Raw genomic sequence first — 20,798 nt, forward strand, 5'->3', positions numbered from 1 at the left:
TAGTAATGCATTATTCATTTGTTCCTGTGTAGTTATTCATTAATGAAGGATCAGTATTCTAAAGTGTTACCGTATCTTGATTTCCTTTTTCAAACACAAACATTGTTTCTGTCCAACTACACATGGTTGATGTATTTCTTTTATTTTGTACTGCGTAATACTGTATTCCCACCCACAAATGCAGTTAAAAATATAAGTTTGATTTCAATCTTGCTTTCATGTTTACGTGCATTTTTCAACATCTCTCTCATTTATGTAGGAGCTCATGAAAGAAGAGCTTTAGGTTTTGAATAACTGTGCATATGATATAGCCAAAAATAGAATATTATGGCAAAGGTGTTTACAACGTAAGACAAATGTTTGCTTTTTGAATGCAGTTTGATATTTTGAATGCAATGCTTCATTTTGCAAGAGATGTGAGGCATTTTGCATTTTGTGTGTGCAATTCTTGAATTTGTGTGTAAAACTTTGGGGAAAAAAAGGCAAAGTTTTGAAAATCTGTGTAAGCAGTTAAAAAAAACCCTCTAATATCAAAGTGAAAGCTAATATATCCCTTTCCAAGGGTTAGGGTTAGGCTTCTTAAAGTCAGATCTTGACTATTTTTAGATAAACTTTAATACTCTAAAATGAGTTTCTGAATATAACGTTTAAAATGTTCACAGAAGCTGTTCATAGGTAACTTTAAAACATTTTGAAAGCAGTAACTCAAACTTAGTTTTAGTGGTCAGCTGTCATGGGGTCTAAGGGAAAGACAGAGTCTTGTTTGCATTTAAACATTGACATAACTGTCTGTTTTTACTGAAGTTAATTTTTGACCATGCACCATTTTGTCTCTTGTAAAACTGCAATACAGAGGCAGTTGCAAATTTGAACTCATCTTGAAATTGTCACATCAAAACCTGTGGTAAAATATGAGGAACACAGCTCTCATTTTAATTTCTGCTTTAATAGTCCCAGCTTTGCTGGCTGACAAAGGTAGGAAGATTAGACTTTATTAAAATTTATGCTGTATTTCCACAGTGGTAAAAGGAAGAATTCATTTTGATATATTTCAGTTTGAGTCTGTAATATAGGCACTTACATGGCGAATGTATGTTAATAATGTTAGAGTAAAGCTTAACAGAATAAGTCAGTGCATTACTATTGAAGTGATGCAATATCTGTATTGTGACAGGTGGGGAGCTAAAGCTGATGAATAACTGTGCTAGGAGAAATCAACAGCTATGTTGATGAATGCATTTATTTTGTGTTTTTTTTTTTTCTTTTGAATCTCTACAGGCAAGAACTATACAAAAGAAAATGTTTGCCAAGAGCTCAGCGCCATTGGAATTGAAAAATTCAAAGAAATGCAAGTATAAAGTGTAGTTTCTTTTCTCTTGAGGATTTACACAGTTCTTTCAAGTGTCGTCCACAGTTCACAGATATATAAATTCACTGCTGTTTTATATGCATGTATAAGGGTTATTAAAAAATTAGTTAAAAAAATATATATATTTTTTTGTCTACAGAATATTCCTGCATTTCTGTTTGATGTAATAAGCAGAGATTCTTGCAACATGTTTGCATAACTTATTTTTACCTTTGATCCTCCTGCAGGGTCACTGTCCTCTACAGTCAAAAGTTCCCGAATGGCACATTCGAGGAGGTGAAATGTGTGGCAGATGAAATGACCAAGCTTGCAGAAAAATGCTGCAAAGATGATGCCAGTCCTGACTGCTATGATAAAGGAGTAAGTGGCTGTCATCTATGATAAAAACATATGCATTGTGGCTAAACACAATTTAGCGACAGACCAAATTCGATTCAGATGGATCCCAGGTGACACTGTTCTCAACTTGACTGTGGGTTATCATCATTTTATTAACCCTGGGTTAAGGTCACATTTAAATTGAAAGTTTTTACACTTGTCATTTTAAAAGAGGGTTACCACCACTGTTAATGAAAACATGCTGGAGAGAGAAAGCAGTGTTAACCAGATGGTAAAGAATTGGTTTATTTGCGTCACCTCCTTATGCTGGTAAATGCTGTAATTACACCAATTATGATGGCCATTTAGAAAGACAATTTACAAATATCACTAAAAATATCATGATATCATGGATCTGTTACAGTACTATACTGTCAAAGACGAGGAAGGCAGGATAAGAAACAATAACGTAGTTTAATCTCATATAGGAGTCAGGATACATAGAAACACTGGTAACATAGAACAATACCGGACGCTGGACTGAAGACAGGGAGGAACTTAAATACACAGACTAATAACAAACAGCTGAGGGTGTAATCAGTGTCCATAGTGAGTAATGAGTGCCGGGAACAGAACACAAGGATCACGTGACAGTGAAAGACAACCTAGACGAGACAGATATGTCAGTTACGAGTGATGGTTTCTCTAGATAAGACCCTTATTCCTCGTCTGGGATCGTTTAAAGCCCTTTGAAGCTGCACTAAAACTGTCATTTTGACCTTCAACCATTTGGAGGCCATTGAAGTCCACTATAAGGAGAAAAAGTCCTGCAATGTTTTCATCAAAAACCTTAATTTCTTTTCGACTGAAGAAAGGAAGACATGAACACCTTGGATGACATGGGGGTGAGTAAATTATCAGGAACATTTTATTTGAAAGTGAACTAATCCTTTAAGTGTGAGAAGCCCAAAAGATAGTGAGTTAAATGCATACAAACACTTTTTATTTCAAAAAGGGCTGAGCTAATGATAGCTGTGCCCATTAAGATACCAAAAGCTACCATTGCTAAATGTAGGATATGCTAATTTTATACACTCTGTATCAATTACTTCCAAACTGTGCTTTCGAAGGAATGAACATTAAAGTAAAACTGGAGCAAAATTACATGCTAGATGTAGCACAACATATCTCAAGTCTATCTTTATCAGACTCGTGACCACATTAATTACTGTGGAAGTTCTAGAGGTATAGTTTACATAATTACATCTCTAGCGAACACAGCCCATCTTGTCAGAAGTCTTTCACCCTTGATGGTCTCCACATTGACATGTTGTGCTTTTTATGCCTGACTATATAAAGCTCATCTTGTTAAAACTCATCTGATTATATAACGTTTTCACATGCTCCTGTCATCAAGCTTCTTTTAATTCTGTAAGTACATCAGTGATATGTTATCCAGACCATTGCAGTGGCTGTCAACTCCGATAAGAAACATTCTGTTTTCATTTTTTTTTTTTTTTTTTTTTTTTTTAAGATATTAATTCTATTTTTGGATAAAAAATAAACTTCTAGCTGGCATAAAAGTATGTTTGAATCTGAGTGGTGGCATGGCTGCTACCGCACATGCTCTGACATGATTGTGGTACTTATGCAGATGACATGACTTTAAATCTGCCCCATGACATTTCACAATCTAATCCGTCCCTATTGATTCTTGTCCTTTATCTCCAATATCCAGTAAAATAAGAAGTGGCAAAAGGCCACTTACTTGAATTGCACATCATGCACATCATCACTCCAAATGTAAATGAGGAGACATATAGAAAAGATTCCACACCATCAATTCTTTTTAAATGATTTATTTTATATTAACATTAAATTATTGGTGTTGTGCTGCTGTGACTTCACCCTTGCAGGCTTGCTAATGGCTGATTCAGAGGGTGATGATGGCCATTTTGAGTTGACATCATTGTAGTCCTTAGTTCACAACACTTAAGTCAGCACTTAAGAATCAGTTTTAGACTTTACTAAAAGTTGCTTTTAGCTTCTTTATAAAAGTCTTCTATTCTTAGAAAAGTACTCTTTACTAAGAATTTTTTGATGAATTATTAAGTAATATTTGTTAAATGTATTTAAAGTTATTACATTTCTTATTAGGTCAGTTACAAAAAGAATTGTCAATCAAGTTTATATCGTTTTATCAACTCCATGTCACCATATAACTCCAATACCCAAAGTGTGTATCTCCTGTTCTTTGCTGCCATCTTGTTGTTCCTAAGTAGGTTAGGAAACCTCTCCAGCTCTCCTAAATAAGTTAGGAGCTCAGACCTAGTCTTGACACTTAGGAACCTTTATGAATCATACTTATTCTTAAGTCCAGGAATACGAAAATAAATAAAATTACATAATTCTTAGAATTCTGACACACTTAAAACTAAAATTTTACTCTGAGCAGCTTTAGACATACGGCCCCAGATCTCCGCTGTTGTCAGACTCCTTGTGTATTCAAAAATCTCACTGGATTATTACAATTAATGGCAAAATGAAAGTTTGGAAATGTGAACTGATATTTCCTACTGACACTACAGCAAAATATATAAATAGCTGGCTTAAAACCTTTTTGGGGGGGTGAAAATACTGACATGCCTTTTGCACAGTACTGTGTGTGTGTGGTACTCTTACATTATACTTGGAAATAAAACTGTTCTCCTAATTGTGCATGGAGATAACATATATCCTGACTACAGGCAAATCCATCTCAACTCTAGAAACATTCCAGCGGTCCTGTTGTCAGTTCCAGGCCCAAATCTCTGCACACATTAATGCAAATTAATTACAGTGCATGTTAGTTGGTGTGGGCTAGCAGTTACTCGCTGCTCTATTCAATATATCAGTGTCTTTCCCTAGGGACAGCTTACATTCGTGTCATTAAAAAATAATTACTTGAGCAAAATGTCCTCATCTGAACTTGCTGATTGCTCACATTGCATTTGCAATTCTATATTCAAGGACTGTTTCAATGGGCTTCCAACATTACAGATTTCACAGCACATATGATAACCATTTATGATGTATCCGTCTGTCTCCATACCAATTAAAATAATGCCTCCACCACAGAAACGATGATAAGTGGATTTGTAATGAAAACTGCTAATTTTGTCAGTACTGAAGTGCTGTTTCGTGTGCCTTTGCTTTTGTGTTGTGTTGCTTGCTTTTTATTTGGTAATCTCTTTCCAAGGCTACAGAGATCTCTGAGAAGTCATGCGGAAAGGACTCTCCATTCCCCAAACATCCAGGCATTGAGCAGTGCTGCACACTTCAGGGTCATGAAAGGAAACATTGTCTGGCCTCACTACGGTACTCTGCAGATGAGCTACCCTCCCTACTGGAACCCACGAATGAGGAGATCTGCACTGAGTACACTAAAGACGAGAAGGACTATTCTGTCAGGTGAGATTTGCCTCCTTAGAGTCCTAATCAAGGCCACAATGCTTCGAGCTCATTAGTGGCAATAAAAACAGAAGAGATCAATGTAACTTTCTTGCTTAACAACTGGTCTCTTTCATTTCATTAGCATATACAAAATGCTACTGCCTAAATCATTAAGTCTTCAGAAATCTTTGAAAAGCGCTCTCCAGATATAGTAACACTTACAGCCCTTTTGAAATAACTTTAGTTTAAGTACTAATTATTCTGAATAAAATCACAACTTAACACTGACTTGAAACAGTATGTCTGACTATATCCCCAGAGTAAATGCACTTCTTTCTTATACGTCACAGTGGTAGAAAAGAATCCAAAACTTTTTATATCTGCAAATTCAGCATTTCCTTCTGAATACATTCATTAGTACGAAGTATTCGCAATTACATTACCTTAGAAAAATCACTCACTCATCTCTCTGAATTGCCCTTTTTTTTTCAAAACTGTTCTCACAGGTCTTGCATTAGAAAAAGAAACTAATTTCCATGTCAGTCTAATTAATTATGATAACATCTCCATGTTATTGTGAAATACTGATACTGAAAAAAAGACTGGAGAGCACTACTTTATGAAACCCAAGCTTTCTTACTGAATATTCATGTTCCCTTTCTTAGTCATGGAATGTTCTGAGACCACTTTCTCCTCTTTTATAATACAAATATCTAAAAATAATTTATGTATAACATGTCTATTATCTACCTATTATCATTTCTGATCTGATATTCTTAATGTCCTTTATAGATGTTTTTCTATATCATTTTACTCTTTAGTGCCAAATTTTGGATATTAAATACTTATGAGGATCAGTGGACTTAGATTAAGTTTTGCAGTGCACTGATGTATTACTGTACAATAAGATATTCCATGTGAGGAATGGTTTTAATGGGTATGAATGGGTGTGAAAAAAGAACATAAAGAAAATGTTGTATGTTTCCATGTAGTGGTACCAAATGTCCTGCATGAATTCCTAATCCTGATCCCACAAGAGCAGTTCCTAAACCTGCAAATCCCAGTGGGGCTTTTAGTGAGATTTTGATGTTTTTGTGATAGCCTACTTTTAAACATTTTCAGGATGTCAAGTGTCTTCTTTTTCTTTTGTCGTCTTTTTCTACTGGGAGTTCATTTGAAAAAGATTACTTTCATATTTGACTGTGTGCAATTTATCCATGAAAGCAATTTATCCGTGAAAATAGAGACCATATTACCTTATTTGTTGAATATGCTTTGGCAAATCTAATCTCCTTTTTTTTCTTTTTTTTTTTTTTTCTCAGGAAAGACGGTAAGGTTTAATAGACAGATAGAAGTGATAATTGCTTGTTGGGCTGGTTTGCCTCAGGGGAGGCCTCTCAGTCAGAACTTCTATTCAAAGTTTAGTAACAATACAGAATTATTTTGTCTTTAATGGCCCTTAGTCCTGAAATAAATAAATAAAGATAAGTGCAGATAAGTGTTGTTGATGCATTGAAGAAGATCTATGTAGTAAATGCTTCTATACATCAAAAGGTTCTTTAGTAGATCAGACCAAACCTGATCTCTGCTTTTTTGTTACGCCATAAAGATAGAATTTTTGTACCTACAGTCCCATTAGTTGGGCTCAAGTCCCCTTTCATCAGCACAAGATCAATATGTTCCTTTTAAATCAAACTCACTAAGAAGCTTATATGAAGTTAGAAATATAAGTGTTAATTGTTACATTACATCATTATGTTTTCTTTCCTTATTACAGCCTGTAAATAAGAACCTGTTCTTAATGACTTTCCTGGTTGGTTAAGTAAAGGTTAAATAAATAAAATTGAATGTGTTGAAAGCCAATTACTGATTAAAGATTAAGTTGTTTATTTGTATCTTAATCATTCACAGCTATAAAATTATAGTCATTATGTCTGTGTTTTATAATTTTAACACAGAAATATGTCAATCTTTCCTATCTTTTTTTGTTTTGCCTAAAATCTACATTATTTTATTCAATGCCATGTCATTATTTGTGACAAAACACAGACCACATCACTTCATTTTTTTTACCTCTCTTCAACAGAGATCTACATAATGAAGCTGAAATGGATTAGTCATATGAATCATCTTGGTCTAAAATAAGCCTTGGGAGCATAATGACAACATTTTTTCATAATAAGATTTTTATTTAATTTAATTTATTTTTTTTATTTTTTTTTGTGACAGCACACTACCATCCATGAGTAAACATGAGGATTATGTTCTGTTTAGATAGGATTAAATCAAAGAAACACTTCTAGTGGCTTTGATTTCTGGTTAGAATATAATGTACCCTTTATGACTCACAACTTGGAGGGCTTTGACATCATAATCATTATTTTATCTTCCTCAGGTATGTGTATGAGTTTGCCCGGAGGCACAGAAACATCCCAGCAGGCTTTGTTCTTAATGCTACTCAGCACCATGTGAGAATGGCCGAGAGATGTTGCCGCCCAGCTGTCAAAATCCCTTGTTTTCTCCAAGAGGTAGTGTGAACCTCACATTTCTGATTACATTCATCGGAAACCCTGGGGTGGCATAACCACTGTGAAAGGTGTCATGTTGGGTGAATATATCTAATGCTGATTATGGCCTACAGCAAATTAGTTATACTTTATCATCTTGTCATTTGCAATCACACGCACAGACACAGGAAGATGCTGCATATCATTCCAAACATAATAGATGTTATTCAGCTTAGACATCTTGTGTGACATCTTTGACTTTGACTAAGACATCTTTGACTATATTATTATTAGACATCAGGACTGAAGTAACTGACACTGAAATGACAGGGAACGGTGGTCAAAAGTTTTGGGAAAAAAGCAAATTATGGTCCAGATATGTCTGCTTCTGTTAGGTTTGTGATTAAGTCATATTTGTTACTAAAAATATGAATATATAAAGTTTTATTTATTTAAAGAAAAATGTGCAAGATTTAAACTTGTGACCTCTCATACTTAATCTTACTTAATCAAACTTGTATACCTCTAAATAAGTACAAAATACAACATATCAGCTCATGCACAGAGCCTTAAATCCTAGAATCAGCCCATTTTTATATCAATTTAAATGGATCTGCCTTGCTATGCCAAAGAAAATGTATTGGAGTTTCTTACCTAAGACAAGTTTAACAATTTCCTCTCACTGTAGGTGCAGAGAGAACACATTAAATATGTCTGGGGGCATCAACAATAAATGTAATTGGTTCTGACAAGTTAATACTGGATGTAACGGCTCAATGTAGAATTAATTGTTTCTCTTCTCTTACATGCATATGAATGATATTATTAATGTATATATTAACACTTTCCCGGCCAAACACAGAATTTTGTTATTTATGAGAAAACACTTCCCTGCCAAACACTTAATTCTCCAAGTACAAGGGCTCGCTGCAGCCTGCGGTGGACATCCAACCCGGCACACATCCAAAGTCACACCTGTGCCCATGTCACCTCATGACTCCCCACTAAACCACTTAAACAGAAATCCAACCCCTCAGGTCATTTCATTGGTTACAGTGATGGGTAGGTTTAGGGATCAGTGTTGGGTGTAGGTAGTCAATACTGTGATTGACATGACCAATAAAATCTAAGAATGGACTGCAGGGCAGCATGGGCCTGCTCACGTCACACTTGGATGTGGGCCAGGTTGGATGAGATGCATACACGAGTGATCTCATATGTATGCCTAAAGGCTGATTTATACTTCTGTTTTGAGTATACGCCGTAGCTACGGCGTAGTCTGACGTGCACCTCTGCAAAAATGTAACAATGCGTCAATTCTATGCGGACTGCAAGCGGTGTGATTGGTCTGCTAGAACCCCTCCCTCGGGTCAAAAAACTAGCGCGGAGCACTCGGAGAAGAGCATGCGCTTTCAACTTCACTATGAATGAAAAAAACTGTTTCAGAGGACACATACAGTCAAACTGCAACAAAAGTCATTACCTATTTGTCGCTTCTCTGCCGTTTCTGTTTGCAAGCTTCTCTGACAACAGCTGTGTCCCAATTCAGGGGCCGAGCACTTCTAAAGCCCCGGGTATACTTCGGCCGTAATTTTCGTCATGCGGAGGGCTCGCGGCCGGCCACACACCCTGGCCGTGTGCAGGCCAAATTTCGAGACCGTGCGGACAGTCCGCATGCAACATCGCATGCGCAAGCAGTATAGAAGGGTCCACTAGGTGGCAGTACGCACAGTATTGAGCACAGTGTTCAGCCGTCAAAGAAGAGTGTGAAAAGACCGGTTTAAAAACCAGTGCCCAAGGAAGTAGACCGGAAGTTGAAGTCGGCCGCGTGCTGCGATCTTGTAGCAGAACTTCACTTGCGTTAGCATCCCATTGACTCCCATTCATTTTGGCGTCACTTTGAGCGAATAACTTTACATCTGAGGCGTTTAAAGACTCCATTTGTCCATTATTTATTTCTAAACATACACAACAATGTATAAAGGGCTCCATTACCTTCTATTTTACATTATGGCCCCGTAGAAAAAGTTTTTGTAAAAATAGGATAACGATTGCGTCATAACCACTCGACTCTGTCGCACAGTAGAGAAATTACCCTACAGACAGGAGGAGAAGCTCGCAGGCAATAGTATGCATTAACTTAATATGGCGTACTGGCTTTACATTTTAAAATACTATACAAACTAATTTATCAGAATACTTACTCCTGCTCACTCACGCCAAATAACTCCCCGCTCAAGCTCGCCATCTCTGCAAGATTAACGATGGCAGTTTGCACGCACAGCTACTAGAACATTTACATCTGTCAGACAGGTTGCTGACGTCATCAAGCTTAGTTTGAGTCTGCGCGTAAGAAATGGAAGTGCTAAAAATCGCTAAAAATGGGCTTCACTTGTCTCAATTGAGTTCCAATGGGGTCGCTGTGTCCATTTCTTTTACTGTCTATGTTAAAAACACGCTTGAAAAAAGAGAAAAACACGACAATGGACAGCGAACTTGACCAGCGTTTGTGTGAAGAGATTAGAAAGTAACCACATTTGTACAATTCATGTTTAAAGTGTACAAAGACGTGTTTAGGGCGGCAAATTCATGGAGGGGGATAAGTAAAATATGGGAAAGGATGCACTTCTTTTCTTCTCCGATCATGCCAGTTGATGTTTGTGTGTGCATTTTAAAGATTTATGACTTTCTATTGGGTTTTTACATGCTTCACGACGGGACACTGGACCAAAATATGTATGTGGTTAAACTTAGTTCGTTTTATATCGTCTGCAACTAGTTAACCTTGTTTGTTTTTTTATGTTAAATGAAACGTTAACTGTGAAAATACATTAATATTTATACATTTACTGTATTTAAGTATAAATGTAAAGTATAGCTCTTTAGGATTTTATTCAACTGCACTCCATCTCAGAGACAAATATTGTAGGCCTGTTTATGAAAAACTGAGGTTTTGGACATCACGGATATTACAGTTTGATTTAGATACTGGTGAACACGAGGCATATCTTACATTTATGTGAATTCACACCTGAACTCCTGTAGTCATCGGCGCGCAATGAATTGTGGGATAGTGTAGACCGCGAAATGTCTTGAGATGGGAGCTTCATTCTAGCCTGGTAATACCAGACTCTGCTACTTCACTTTGCTTCGTAGACAGAGTCTGGAATGGCATAATAGAGAAGTGTTTTCTCTCTCGCTAGGGGGCGCTTGTCTGAAGTTTAAAATCATTGGTTACCCGTAAGCCAATCAGATATGTTTAGTTATGACGTATGTTATGCGCCTGTACAGCCGCATCGAAGCACAGACATCATGCATCGAACTCAACATCACCTCCATTTAAAATGTTTATCAAACACTCTTCTTGTTCTGGCTTCAGTTTGAAAAAGTGTTCTCCATAACAGAGCGAATTGCATCCCGTGTCTCGTTTCCCATTTCCGTGGTCGTTTCGGTTTTCGATTTATCTAACCTACAATGTAAAACTCGGCGCTTAGCATCTACGTCACGGCTCTCAGCCCGCCCTCTGTTCGTTGATTGGCCCAGCTGTTTCCAGACCGGTGGCAAACAGAAACCTCTGACGCTGTTTCAGACTGAGTACAGAAGCGAAATGAAATTTGAAGTAGGAAGTCCGACGTAGTCAGGCTAGCTTCATTCCACTAGGAAACGGAGAGGGTGCAATTGAAGTCGCTTTCGAATTACGTCAGCCCTCTTCGCGCCGCGGTGAATCGCACTTCAAAGTCTGTTTTCCCCCCACTTTTCTCAAGAACAGAATAGTGCGTAAAATGGGTACATTAAAATGTGTCAATATAAACAATTATTTAAATGTAACTTTGCCAATGAAACAGCCTAATTTACAGCTTATTTTTGTGATGTAAGTTAAAAATGAAATGCATACGTTGTACATTATATTTGTAATGTAATTTATTTGTAAATGAGCAGGAGTAATTTCTGTTACTATAATTTCTGTTCTACAATTTTTTTACGCATGTTCACGTGTATAAATAAAATATTTTTTCTGTTCATTTTATTTCTTTTTTATGCAACTTATAATTTTACATGAAACATTAAACATATAAAACATATACAATCATTTTTTATCATGTAAATGATGTTCTATAGCTACATAAAGTACCTTTTACAACTATTTACAACAGAACAAAGGTTTAACACCAGAAAAACAACATAACATTTTCAATTAACAGTACATAAAACAGAACAAAGCATATTTATGTACACGTTCATTCAGCTGAGAAGGGAGACGCTGGTGGAGCTGCTGGACCTGGATGGGCTTCAGAGACTTGCAGGACTGCAGGTTTGCAGGGCTGATTCAATCGAGGCTGTCATAATATTTGAACATACAAACAGATCTATGGCCCATTCAGATTTTGTCTTGATCATCATAGCTTTAAAATTCTTGCCTGTTACAAATAGTGATGCATAGCAGGTAAATTTTAAGATATGTCAGTGTAAGTTTCTTTTAGTTAAAACAACTGAAACATGAATTTTACTCTGGGACTAAGCATTTGTAATGTTTCTTTCATAAAGTGTTATATAGTGTATTTTCACCAATATGTAATATGTAAATAAAACTAACATTACATAGTTTAACCATACATATTTTGGTCCAGTGTCCAAAATAGCGTGTCAAAACCCAATAGAAAGTCATAAAACTTTAAAATGCAACTGTCAGCTGTCTGTCACACAGCTGCTAGCCATGTAAGGATGCTCGGCTCATTGTTGCAAAGTCTGGGATTTGGATACTTTTACACTTGTGCTGTGATTACACTACTTTAGGGATGTTTTTTTGCTCAGACCTGGCAACCCTCCTCTCCATATTATCTCCATGTCAACTACACAGCCTGCTTTTGCTTTTGCCATCTAGGCATTAGACAATATATACATGCTTATTTAAATAATGTATACAGTTGTAATAATACATAATGTTCCATTTGAACTAAGCTTACAATTTTAATACATAATAAACATGTGCATGAGTTTCAGATGAATTTACAGGTTTAAATATAAATACTAGGTTTACATATGACTCAGTAAAGCCCTGACATTCGGTTCTATTTATTTAATGAATCGTAATGCGATCGTATTATTCAATGCGCTATTATTATGTTTGAGATATCAACCACTGGTCGATGACCATAATGTTTGTATAAACTGTAGGTAACAACTGGTAAAATGTACACCTCGGCTTTTGTTTTGATCCTCAACATGGTCTGCATGCACATCGACGCGGCAATGACGCAGAAGTATAAATGAAAACAGACGCATAGCCTACAGCGCAGAGGCTCCGGCATAGGTCCGACGCAGAAGTATAAATCAGCCTTTAGATCAGATTTCCAGATATCAGACCACCACTTCAGGCTCACCATCAGACCACCATTATATATTAAACTTGCCTGGGCTGTGTTGCAGAATGTTTTTTAAAAGGAAATGGTCGTGCGTTGAACACACTATTCTGATGACGCAAGAGATGCAACTATGGCAGCTGAGAAGGTCATTTCTTTGTGTTCTTTTTGAAGAATTTTTTGGGCCTGATGAAATCAGTATAAATACATGTTTAATACTGCAAAATACGCTCAATGTTACAGTCACTGCTCTTGCCGTCCAGAATACATCTCAAAAGAGTGAAGTGATATGTGGAAACTGTGGTTCCTAATTATTGTGATCCAACATTTGTCTTTATGTTTATGAAAGTTTATGAAAGTATCACTCCACAAAAACAATAGCAAATTAAAGCTGCAAGCAGCGATGAAAGGGCCCTCGCACCCGGGCTCACCACCACCCGTTGGCCTTAGGAAAAGAGTGAATAGTGGTCGACATGCATGTAATCGAGTAAATACAGGAGAATTATGGCCAAATCATTTCAAAGTGCCACAGTTCCTGCTGCCAACAGGTGGCGCTTTGACCATAACTGAATATTGCGATATAGATGTGTTCAGGCCAGAAATATTATCAAATGTGTGACGTTTGGAGCAGATTGGACATTGTATGCCTGAGTTACAACAACTTCCTGTTTCGTGGCATTAATAGCATACATTAGCACTTAGCCAAGGGTTGCATAATTTAACGTGTCTCTAGCATGTTTGGTACTTCGTGGTATATTGAAATGTGTTACTGGGAGTGAATTACGGTGTAAAGCATGCCATTTCCTGTTGCCAGCAGGTGGCGCTACACTAACTGAATATTGTCATATGGATGTCTTTAGGCCAGGACTCTTATCACACATTCTCCTCACAGTGTGAGGCATATCAGACATAGTATGCCTCAGCTACAACAGCTTCCTCTTTCATGGTGAAACATCAGACTTTGTCAGTCCGCCACGGACACGCCCTTCAAGGAAAACTCAAGATCTTTGACATTTATCATCGTTAAGGTCTTAAGATTAGACTGACAACATATGATGTTGATATGGTTAAATCTCTATGAGGAGTTAATCACAGTGTAAAACATGTCATTTCCTGTTGCCCCCAGGTGGCGCTTTGACTGTAACTGTATATTGTCATATAGATGTCTTCAGGTCAGGACTCTAATAAAACATGTGAAGTTTGGGGCAGATCAGACATTGTATGCCTGAGTTACAGGAACTTCCTGTTTCATGGCGAAACATCGAACTTTGCCAGGCTGCCACAGACACGCCCTTCAGCGAAAACTCTAGATCTTCACAATTTAACGTCTCAAAGGCCTTTAAATTAGACTGACCAAATATGATGTTGATCTGATTAAAGCTCTAGGAGGAGTTTGTTAAAGTACAACATGTGGAAATGGCAAAAACTGTTACAATTTTGTAAAGAAAATTCAAAATATCTCACTTCCTGTTGGGTTTACAAACTTTGCACTCTTGGCTTTTTTGTAGGTATTGGGCTGTTACATCGGTCTACCGAATTTCATAACTGTACGTGAAACGTAGCACGAAGGGCGTGTAATTGAAATTTTGTAGGTGGCGCTATTGAGCCATTTTGCCACGCCTAATTCTGAAACCCATATCAGATGTAAATTTTCACCACTTCTGACGCGTGTGCAAAGTTTCATGAGTTTTTGAGAACGTTTAGGCCCTCAAAAATGCAATTCATTTTGGAGAAGATGAAGAATTGGCTGAGCAATTTCAATAGGGTCCTCACACCATCGGTGCTCGGGCCCTAAATATATTAATCAGTGTGTAGCACACCTTCCTAAGGAAAGAAAGACATTGCAATTAGCCTACTAAATGATATTTAGACAGACTTAAAGAAGCTCTAGATCTATGCTTGTGCTCTTATTAAGTTATTTTGCCATTAATGTAAATAAACATGTGCAAACAATATACTTGCTGTTGTGAATTTATTTTGATGTTAATTGACCTTTCGCCGGGAGTTTGATTGGCAAGCGATCTAACCAATCAGAACGCCGCATCCGCCATTTTGTCTGACAAAGCAGCCAGTAGTTAAAAGATTAACCTCGGTAGAGTTAAACTTGAAAAATGGTGTGTATTGACGTCTTTCCGCGTTTGAAACAACATTCATTCTCATGTTCATGGACTAATAGGAAGAGATGATCGGTTTTTACGAGCGGTTGAGCTGAGGATCTACAGCAATCTGTCACGACCATGGTCACAACACATTAAAGAGCAACAAAACGTTTTTTATTGTTTGAATTTCTTTAATAACTACACGGTTTGAAAGCTGGGACTTTGTTTAATATCATAAGTAACCTGCTCTGTCTTGTCTGTCGATGTGTGGTCAGTATCCTCTTTGTTCCGCGATGTATTTTTCACTGCGTGTGGAGTGACAGCGCCACGGCTTGTCGGACAAAGCAGTTCATGAACAGTTACTAAGGGGGGCGGGGCTCAAGGCTAATTGCATTTACGAGCTGTTTCTTTAATGCCGCGTGCAGGTTTATATGCATGTTGATGCTGATTGGGCTGACATTTTCGACACACCTACCAAACAAGAGAAAACTTGTTGCATACTGTTTCCAGGAAACATGTCGTTCAACTCGGAAACCGCAGCAAAACGTTGCATACCGGTTTGAGCTTGAATGTGCCGTTGATCATCATTAACCTCCTAAGCAGTAGGACCATTTTGGGGATTTCCAGCTGGATTTGGCATACCCAAATTGAAAAGCTTCCCATACCCACATACAGTTCTCTAAATACAAAATCTTGGTGTCATTTTACAGGAAGCCCTTTGAAGTTACATAAAACACTCCTAAAAGTGATAAAAAAAAAAAAATAGTATATATTGTATATAGTATACCTAAATAAAGTCTCCCCATACCAGTGGTATAAATCCAATATTGCAGTGTTATTTTACAGAAAACCCTTTGAAATACATAAATACTGCTGAAAGTTATATATATTTTATATTTTGTCTGTGCTATAATAAACAAACAAACAAAAAGAGGCGGTTTATGATTTTGATCAGTTTTATTCTTTCAGGAGACACAAGATTCTATTACAATCTGAAACATCCTCAAGATTTGTATAATTCTTTATATGTGCATAATTTTTTGTCACCTGTTTTGAGCATCACCTCAGCATCACCCGTCTGCCTTCTGGAATACAGTTTATACATACCAAACGCAGAGTCCTTTTGTCGCTGTTCGAGGCAATAATCACTTTAGTTTCACTTTCAAAGCGAAATCTCTTTTATCGATGCCATCGATGCTTTTCTGTTGCTAGATGTGATTATCGAAATCAAAACAGTCCATAAACTATAAATCCTCACAAAAACTCACAAATACTTCAGTCAACGCTGGTGGTGGCTGACAACTTTTAGGGGAAAAAAAAAAAATTAAAGGGTTTGTTCACCCAAAAATGAAAATTCTGTCATTAATTACTCACCCTCATGTCGCTCCACACCCGTAAGACCTTCGTTCATCTTCGGAACACAAATTAAGATATTTTTCCGATGGCTCAGTGAGGCCTCCATTGCCAGCAAGACAATTAACACTTTCAGTGCCCAGAACTACTAAAGACATATTTAAAATAGTTCATGTGACTACAGTGGTTCAACATTGTCATGTTATGAAGCGACAAAATACCTTTTGTGCAACAAAATTATAATAATAATAATAATAATAATATTATTCAACAATATCTAGTGATGGAAAATTTCAAAACACTGCTTCATGAAGCTTCAAAGCTTTACAAATCTTTTGTTTCGAATCAGTGGTTCGGAGGGTGTATCAAACTACCAAAGTAACAGAGTAACAATCCCTATTGGCCGGCGACAGCCTATGACATAATATGGCGTGACCCGGAAGTATAAAGGAGCGCCTGGAGAAACAGTCAGTGTCTCTTTGTCTTTCAGGTCTGTTCTGTCTGATCGCGACTATGTCGACTCCGGTAAGGGATTCTATATATGCCTTACAAACATTCAAGAGAGTGTGTTCATCCGTGTCCCAGGGTTTGACACTTGATATACACATTTCTGGGTGTTTTCTGTCTGGAGAGGAGCGTGCATAGACAGTGCTTGAGGGCGCTGTCTGTGTGTTTGTCTGGTGTTTACTGTGAGTGTTCTCGTTTGGCACTCTTCCCGAGGGAAGAGGTGTCCGCATCTGTGCTTGGTGATTCTGGCCCCATTTGTGCTGAGGCATAATGGTGGCTGCAATTATAGGGCTTGCAGATGAGCTCATTGGGAAGTTTGAGAAAGTTGTATTCTCTCTCAACTTCTCCGGGGCTGACGAGGATGAGTTGTATGACGATGACATCTGTGTTTGACATCATTGTGTCTGGCAGTGAGCGCTCCTCTGGCTGCTGTGTATGTGGAGCTGCTGTATTTTTGGAATGCGCTTTTCGGCGGGCTGCAGCTGCCGTGAGAGTGCGTCAAGAAAGGGGCTGTGTGCGGAAAACGGCTCGACGAGCGGTTCCTTTCTGTCCATGAATGTTGCAGCTCCCATAACTTTCCATTCCTTTCTGATCTCCGTGTTTGAGATCGGAAGGGCATAGAAAAACCCCTAGCCATTCAGATTTATATCTGAGCCCAGACAGATGGGGGGGAGAAAGAACTTGTTGCATCTTTCCCAAAAAGACTCATGGCTGTATTAGATCAAAAGGGTGCTTCTACTAAATACTGAGCAAAGGGTCTGAATACTTAGGACCATGTGATATTTCAGTTTTTCTTTTTTAATAAATCTGAAAAAATGTCAACAATTCTGTGTTTTTCTGCCAATATGGGGTGCTGTGTGTACATTAATGAGGAAAAAAAAATGAACTTAAATGATTTTAGCAAATGGCTACAATATAACAAAGAATGAGAAATTTAAGGGGGTCTGAATACTTTCCGTAACCACTGTATGTGTATATATTTATAGACATATATAATGCTCAGATGCTTTTTATGGTCAGATTGATGGCTGGGCCCATAGTGATTATTTCTGTCGGCCCACTTTTTCGGGTTTGATAATAAGAGGATCTTTTAGGCTTAAAAGAACCATCCTTTCATGTAGATTCCATCCTTTCATGTAAAAAGGAGTATTAGGAGTCTTCGGTCTTTGAGCCGCAGGAGGGTCTATATTTTATGTTTTAAAATAAGACCTTGTTTTCCTGTATAGTTTTCTGAGCATGTAGTCAGAAAAGTAGAGGGTTTTTGGGCAAACTGAAGTTGATAGGCTGGCTAGAATATATATTGTGCAGGCCACAAAATGGCCGCCTCTTAGCCACCTGTTGTTTAGAGTATAGCTTCTCATCTGCTGTTTCAAAGAATAAAGAGTAGTTTGAGTTAGCACTCATCACTTCAGTTATTATGTATGTTTAGGCCTGACATTGTTGCTTGTGAGCTTCGCTTTCTTTCTCTTATCCATAAGATTTGTTGGTGAAGCCCAGGTTTCACTAGGCTTGTGGCCTGTAAGAAGGCCTGTAGCTTAGCGGTCAGGCTAGAGCTAGGTTAGGTGTGTTATTTACATATAACCCTATGTATACTTCCCTTGTCAGGTTGTATAATTCCTACTTCTGGCCTCCTCCCGAAGCAGTTGTTACGCTGTATGCCTATTATCCCCTTGTTTTGTAGGTGCAATTGTTGAGTTTAACAGCTAGGATGTAGACTGTTTTTGGACTTCCTGATTCTGTTATCTCAGGTGGTAGGCCCTTATCTTTGCATAGATAAGACATGCTGTGTGTGCTAGGCCCCACTTTCTAGAACTTTTATGCTATGGAAAATGTGTTTTTTCCTCTGAGCTACTGGTTTCTTTGATCAAGTTTGAGTTGACGTTGCTAGTATTTAGCATCCGTCCTCTACGGCTCAGTACAGATTTGAGAATCTGTATGGAGAAATTTATTTTCCTCTTTGAAAATAGCATATACATCAAAGCGTTGTGTTTGCTTTGAAGTTCTAGACTTTCCCTACATTATATGTGAGCTTACTTATGCTGCCACAGGTTAGCACCTGTTCTCATAATAGCAGGCTTTTTCATGTAGCCGCTATTGAAGACATTGGTGACCTAATATTCCCTGATCATAATTTGCTCACATGATGACTGGGAATACGAGAACCTATACCACCATTGGCCATGCATGAACATGCTTAAGCAGGCCTCCCATGGAGTATGGTGGCGTAATATGCATTCCTTCTCTCAGTATTATGCGTGGTTATGGTAGCCACTTGCTGATGCCACGTGTTTATTAAGGTAGGCCTACTTCTGCCTCCTCTCGCTGTGAGAGTAATAGGGTGCTTTTACAGAGCACTTTTGAGTGGCTGGCCCCTCAGGGTGAATGTTGTGGTGAGTCCTTACTGAGGTTTGGTTTAAACTACATCTACATCTACTCCCTGAGTCTGATTCCTACTCTAGTTGAGCTGAATAGCCACCTAGCGCCTAGGGTAGATCTATTGTGCTCCTAGAAATGGCCACTAGACGTATGTCTTAGAGCAGGGATCTCCAAACTCGGTCCTGTAGGGCCACTGTCCTGCAGAGTTTAACTCCAACTTGCCTCAACACACCTGCCTGGAAGTTTCTAGTATGCCTAGTAGACCTCGATTAGCTGGTTCAGGTGTGTTTAATTGGGGTTGGAGCTAAACTCTGCAGGACAATGGCCCTCCAGGACCGAGTTTGGAGACCCCTGTCTTAGAGGTTGCTAGGCCTTATGGGCTGCCTTTTTGAACACACTGGTGTATGTTTGTGTATATTTCTCTTTGAGAATTATCTGTATACACTTCTGGTTGGCCAGAGGCCCAGGTGTTAAATCTACCTTCCAATGGTTCAGTTATTTATCAGTCTTGGTGCCTGCCACTGCCACGAGCTAATGCCACGTGTCTGTTAAGGTCATAGGCCCATCCAGGCCTTCCTTAAATACGTGTTGGCGTACACTGTACTCCTCTTGCTTTAAAGAGTAAAAGGTGCTTTTACTGAGTACACTGCTCGTTGGATTGTGTTAGGTGGATTGTCATGCGGGCACTTTGCAGCCTCTTATGCTGCCATTTAAGTTGTCTGCCTGCCCCAGCAAGACAGGTGTTCAGGGTGGCCCCTTCAGGCCACGTTCTGAATATACTTCTGTTTCACATATAGCTACTATCATGCTGTAGGACTCAATGAGTATGTGCCCATTGCATGGTCTACCTGTTAGGTGAGCTTTGTACTTCCCTTTTAGGGTTATGTACGTAATAGTGCTTAGCTCCCTAAGCTGATCATGGTGGTAGGCCTTAATCAGGCCTCCTCCTAAGATTCAGCCCTAGGCTGGTTTGTGCTCCCCTGTATGAAAAGGTGTTTAGCGCACAGCGCTAAATTAATTAAGCGCTGAGTAGATCCTAGGATGAGTGGATGAGTGGATTATACTCCCCTCAATACGAGGGTTCATAGCACTCTGCTGAATTCTGCTCTCCAGGATGCCAGTCTATACGCGTGGGTCTGAGTTGCTCCTGCCTTTCTGCAGTCACTCTTACCTGCTCTCTTCTATGAAGAATGCGTTATGGAGATTCTGTACTCAGAGAGAGTTGGCCAAGACTAAGTTTGTCCTATAACAGACCAGGTCAGCCTCCCTGGTGGCATTGGGGTTGACTTTGTTCCCCTCTAGTGACTGGCCAGGGTTCCTTTCAGTTCTCTGGCCACATTGCCTTAAAGGGACCACTTTCTCTTCAGAAAAGTTGGTTCCAGATGCCTTTAGCAGCCTTGGTAGGCCTTCTGTGGAAGGCCTTCTTGAAGCTCAGCTTGGGCTGTTGGCCAAAGGGAATGCTGTCACTGACAGCCTG

The 20,798-nt window shown here is 38.5% G+C and overlaps 1 protein-coding gene across 2 annotated transcripts in view; it reads left to right on the forward strand.

The window, feature by feature from the left end:
* Positions 1–836: 836 nt before the first annotated feature.
* gc (GC vitamin D binding protein) overlaps positions 837–20,798 on the forward strand; it is a 34,641-nt gene continuing 14,679 nt past the window's right edge. Inside the window, exons 1-5 of one of the 2 annotated variants that reach the window (XM_067407734.1) lie at positions 837–975; positions 1,279–1,348; positions 1,597–1,729; positions 4,926–5,137; positions 7,515–7,647. In XM_067407734.1, coding sequence (XP_067263835.1) covers positions 912–975; positions 1,279–1,348; positions 1,597–1,729; positions 4,926–5,137; positions 7,515–7,647 — 612 coding nt within the window. In that variant the 5' untranslated portion in view covers positions 837–911. Of the gene's footprint in view, positions 976–1,278; positions 1,349–1,596; positions 1,730–2,382; positions 2,593–4,925; positions 5,138–7,514; positions 7,648–20,798 lie in introns of those variants that run through there. The other variant, XM_067407735.1, reaches the window with a different exon arrangement.

Source organism: Chanodichthys erythropterus, chromosome 13, assembly GCF_024489055.1.
Source record: "Chanodichthys erythropterus isolate Z2021 chromosome 13, ASM2448905v1, whole genome shotgun sequence".
NCBI classification, from domain to species: Eukaryota; Metazoa; Chordata; class Actinopteri; order Cypriniformes; family Xenocyprididae; genus Chanodichthys; species Chanodichthys erythropterus.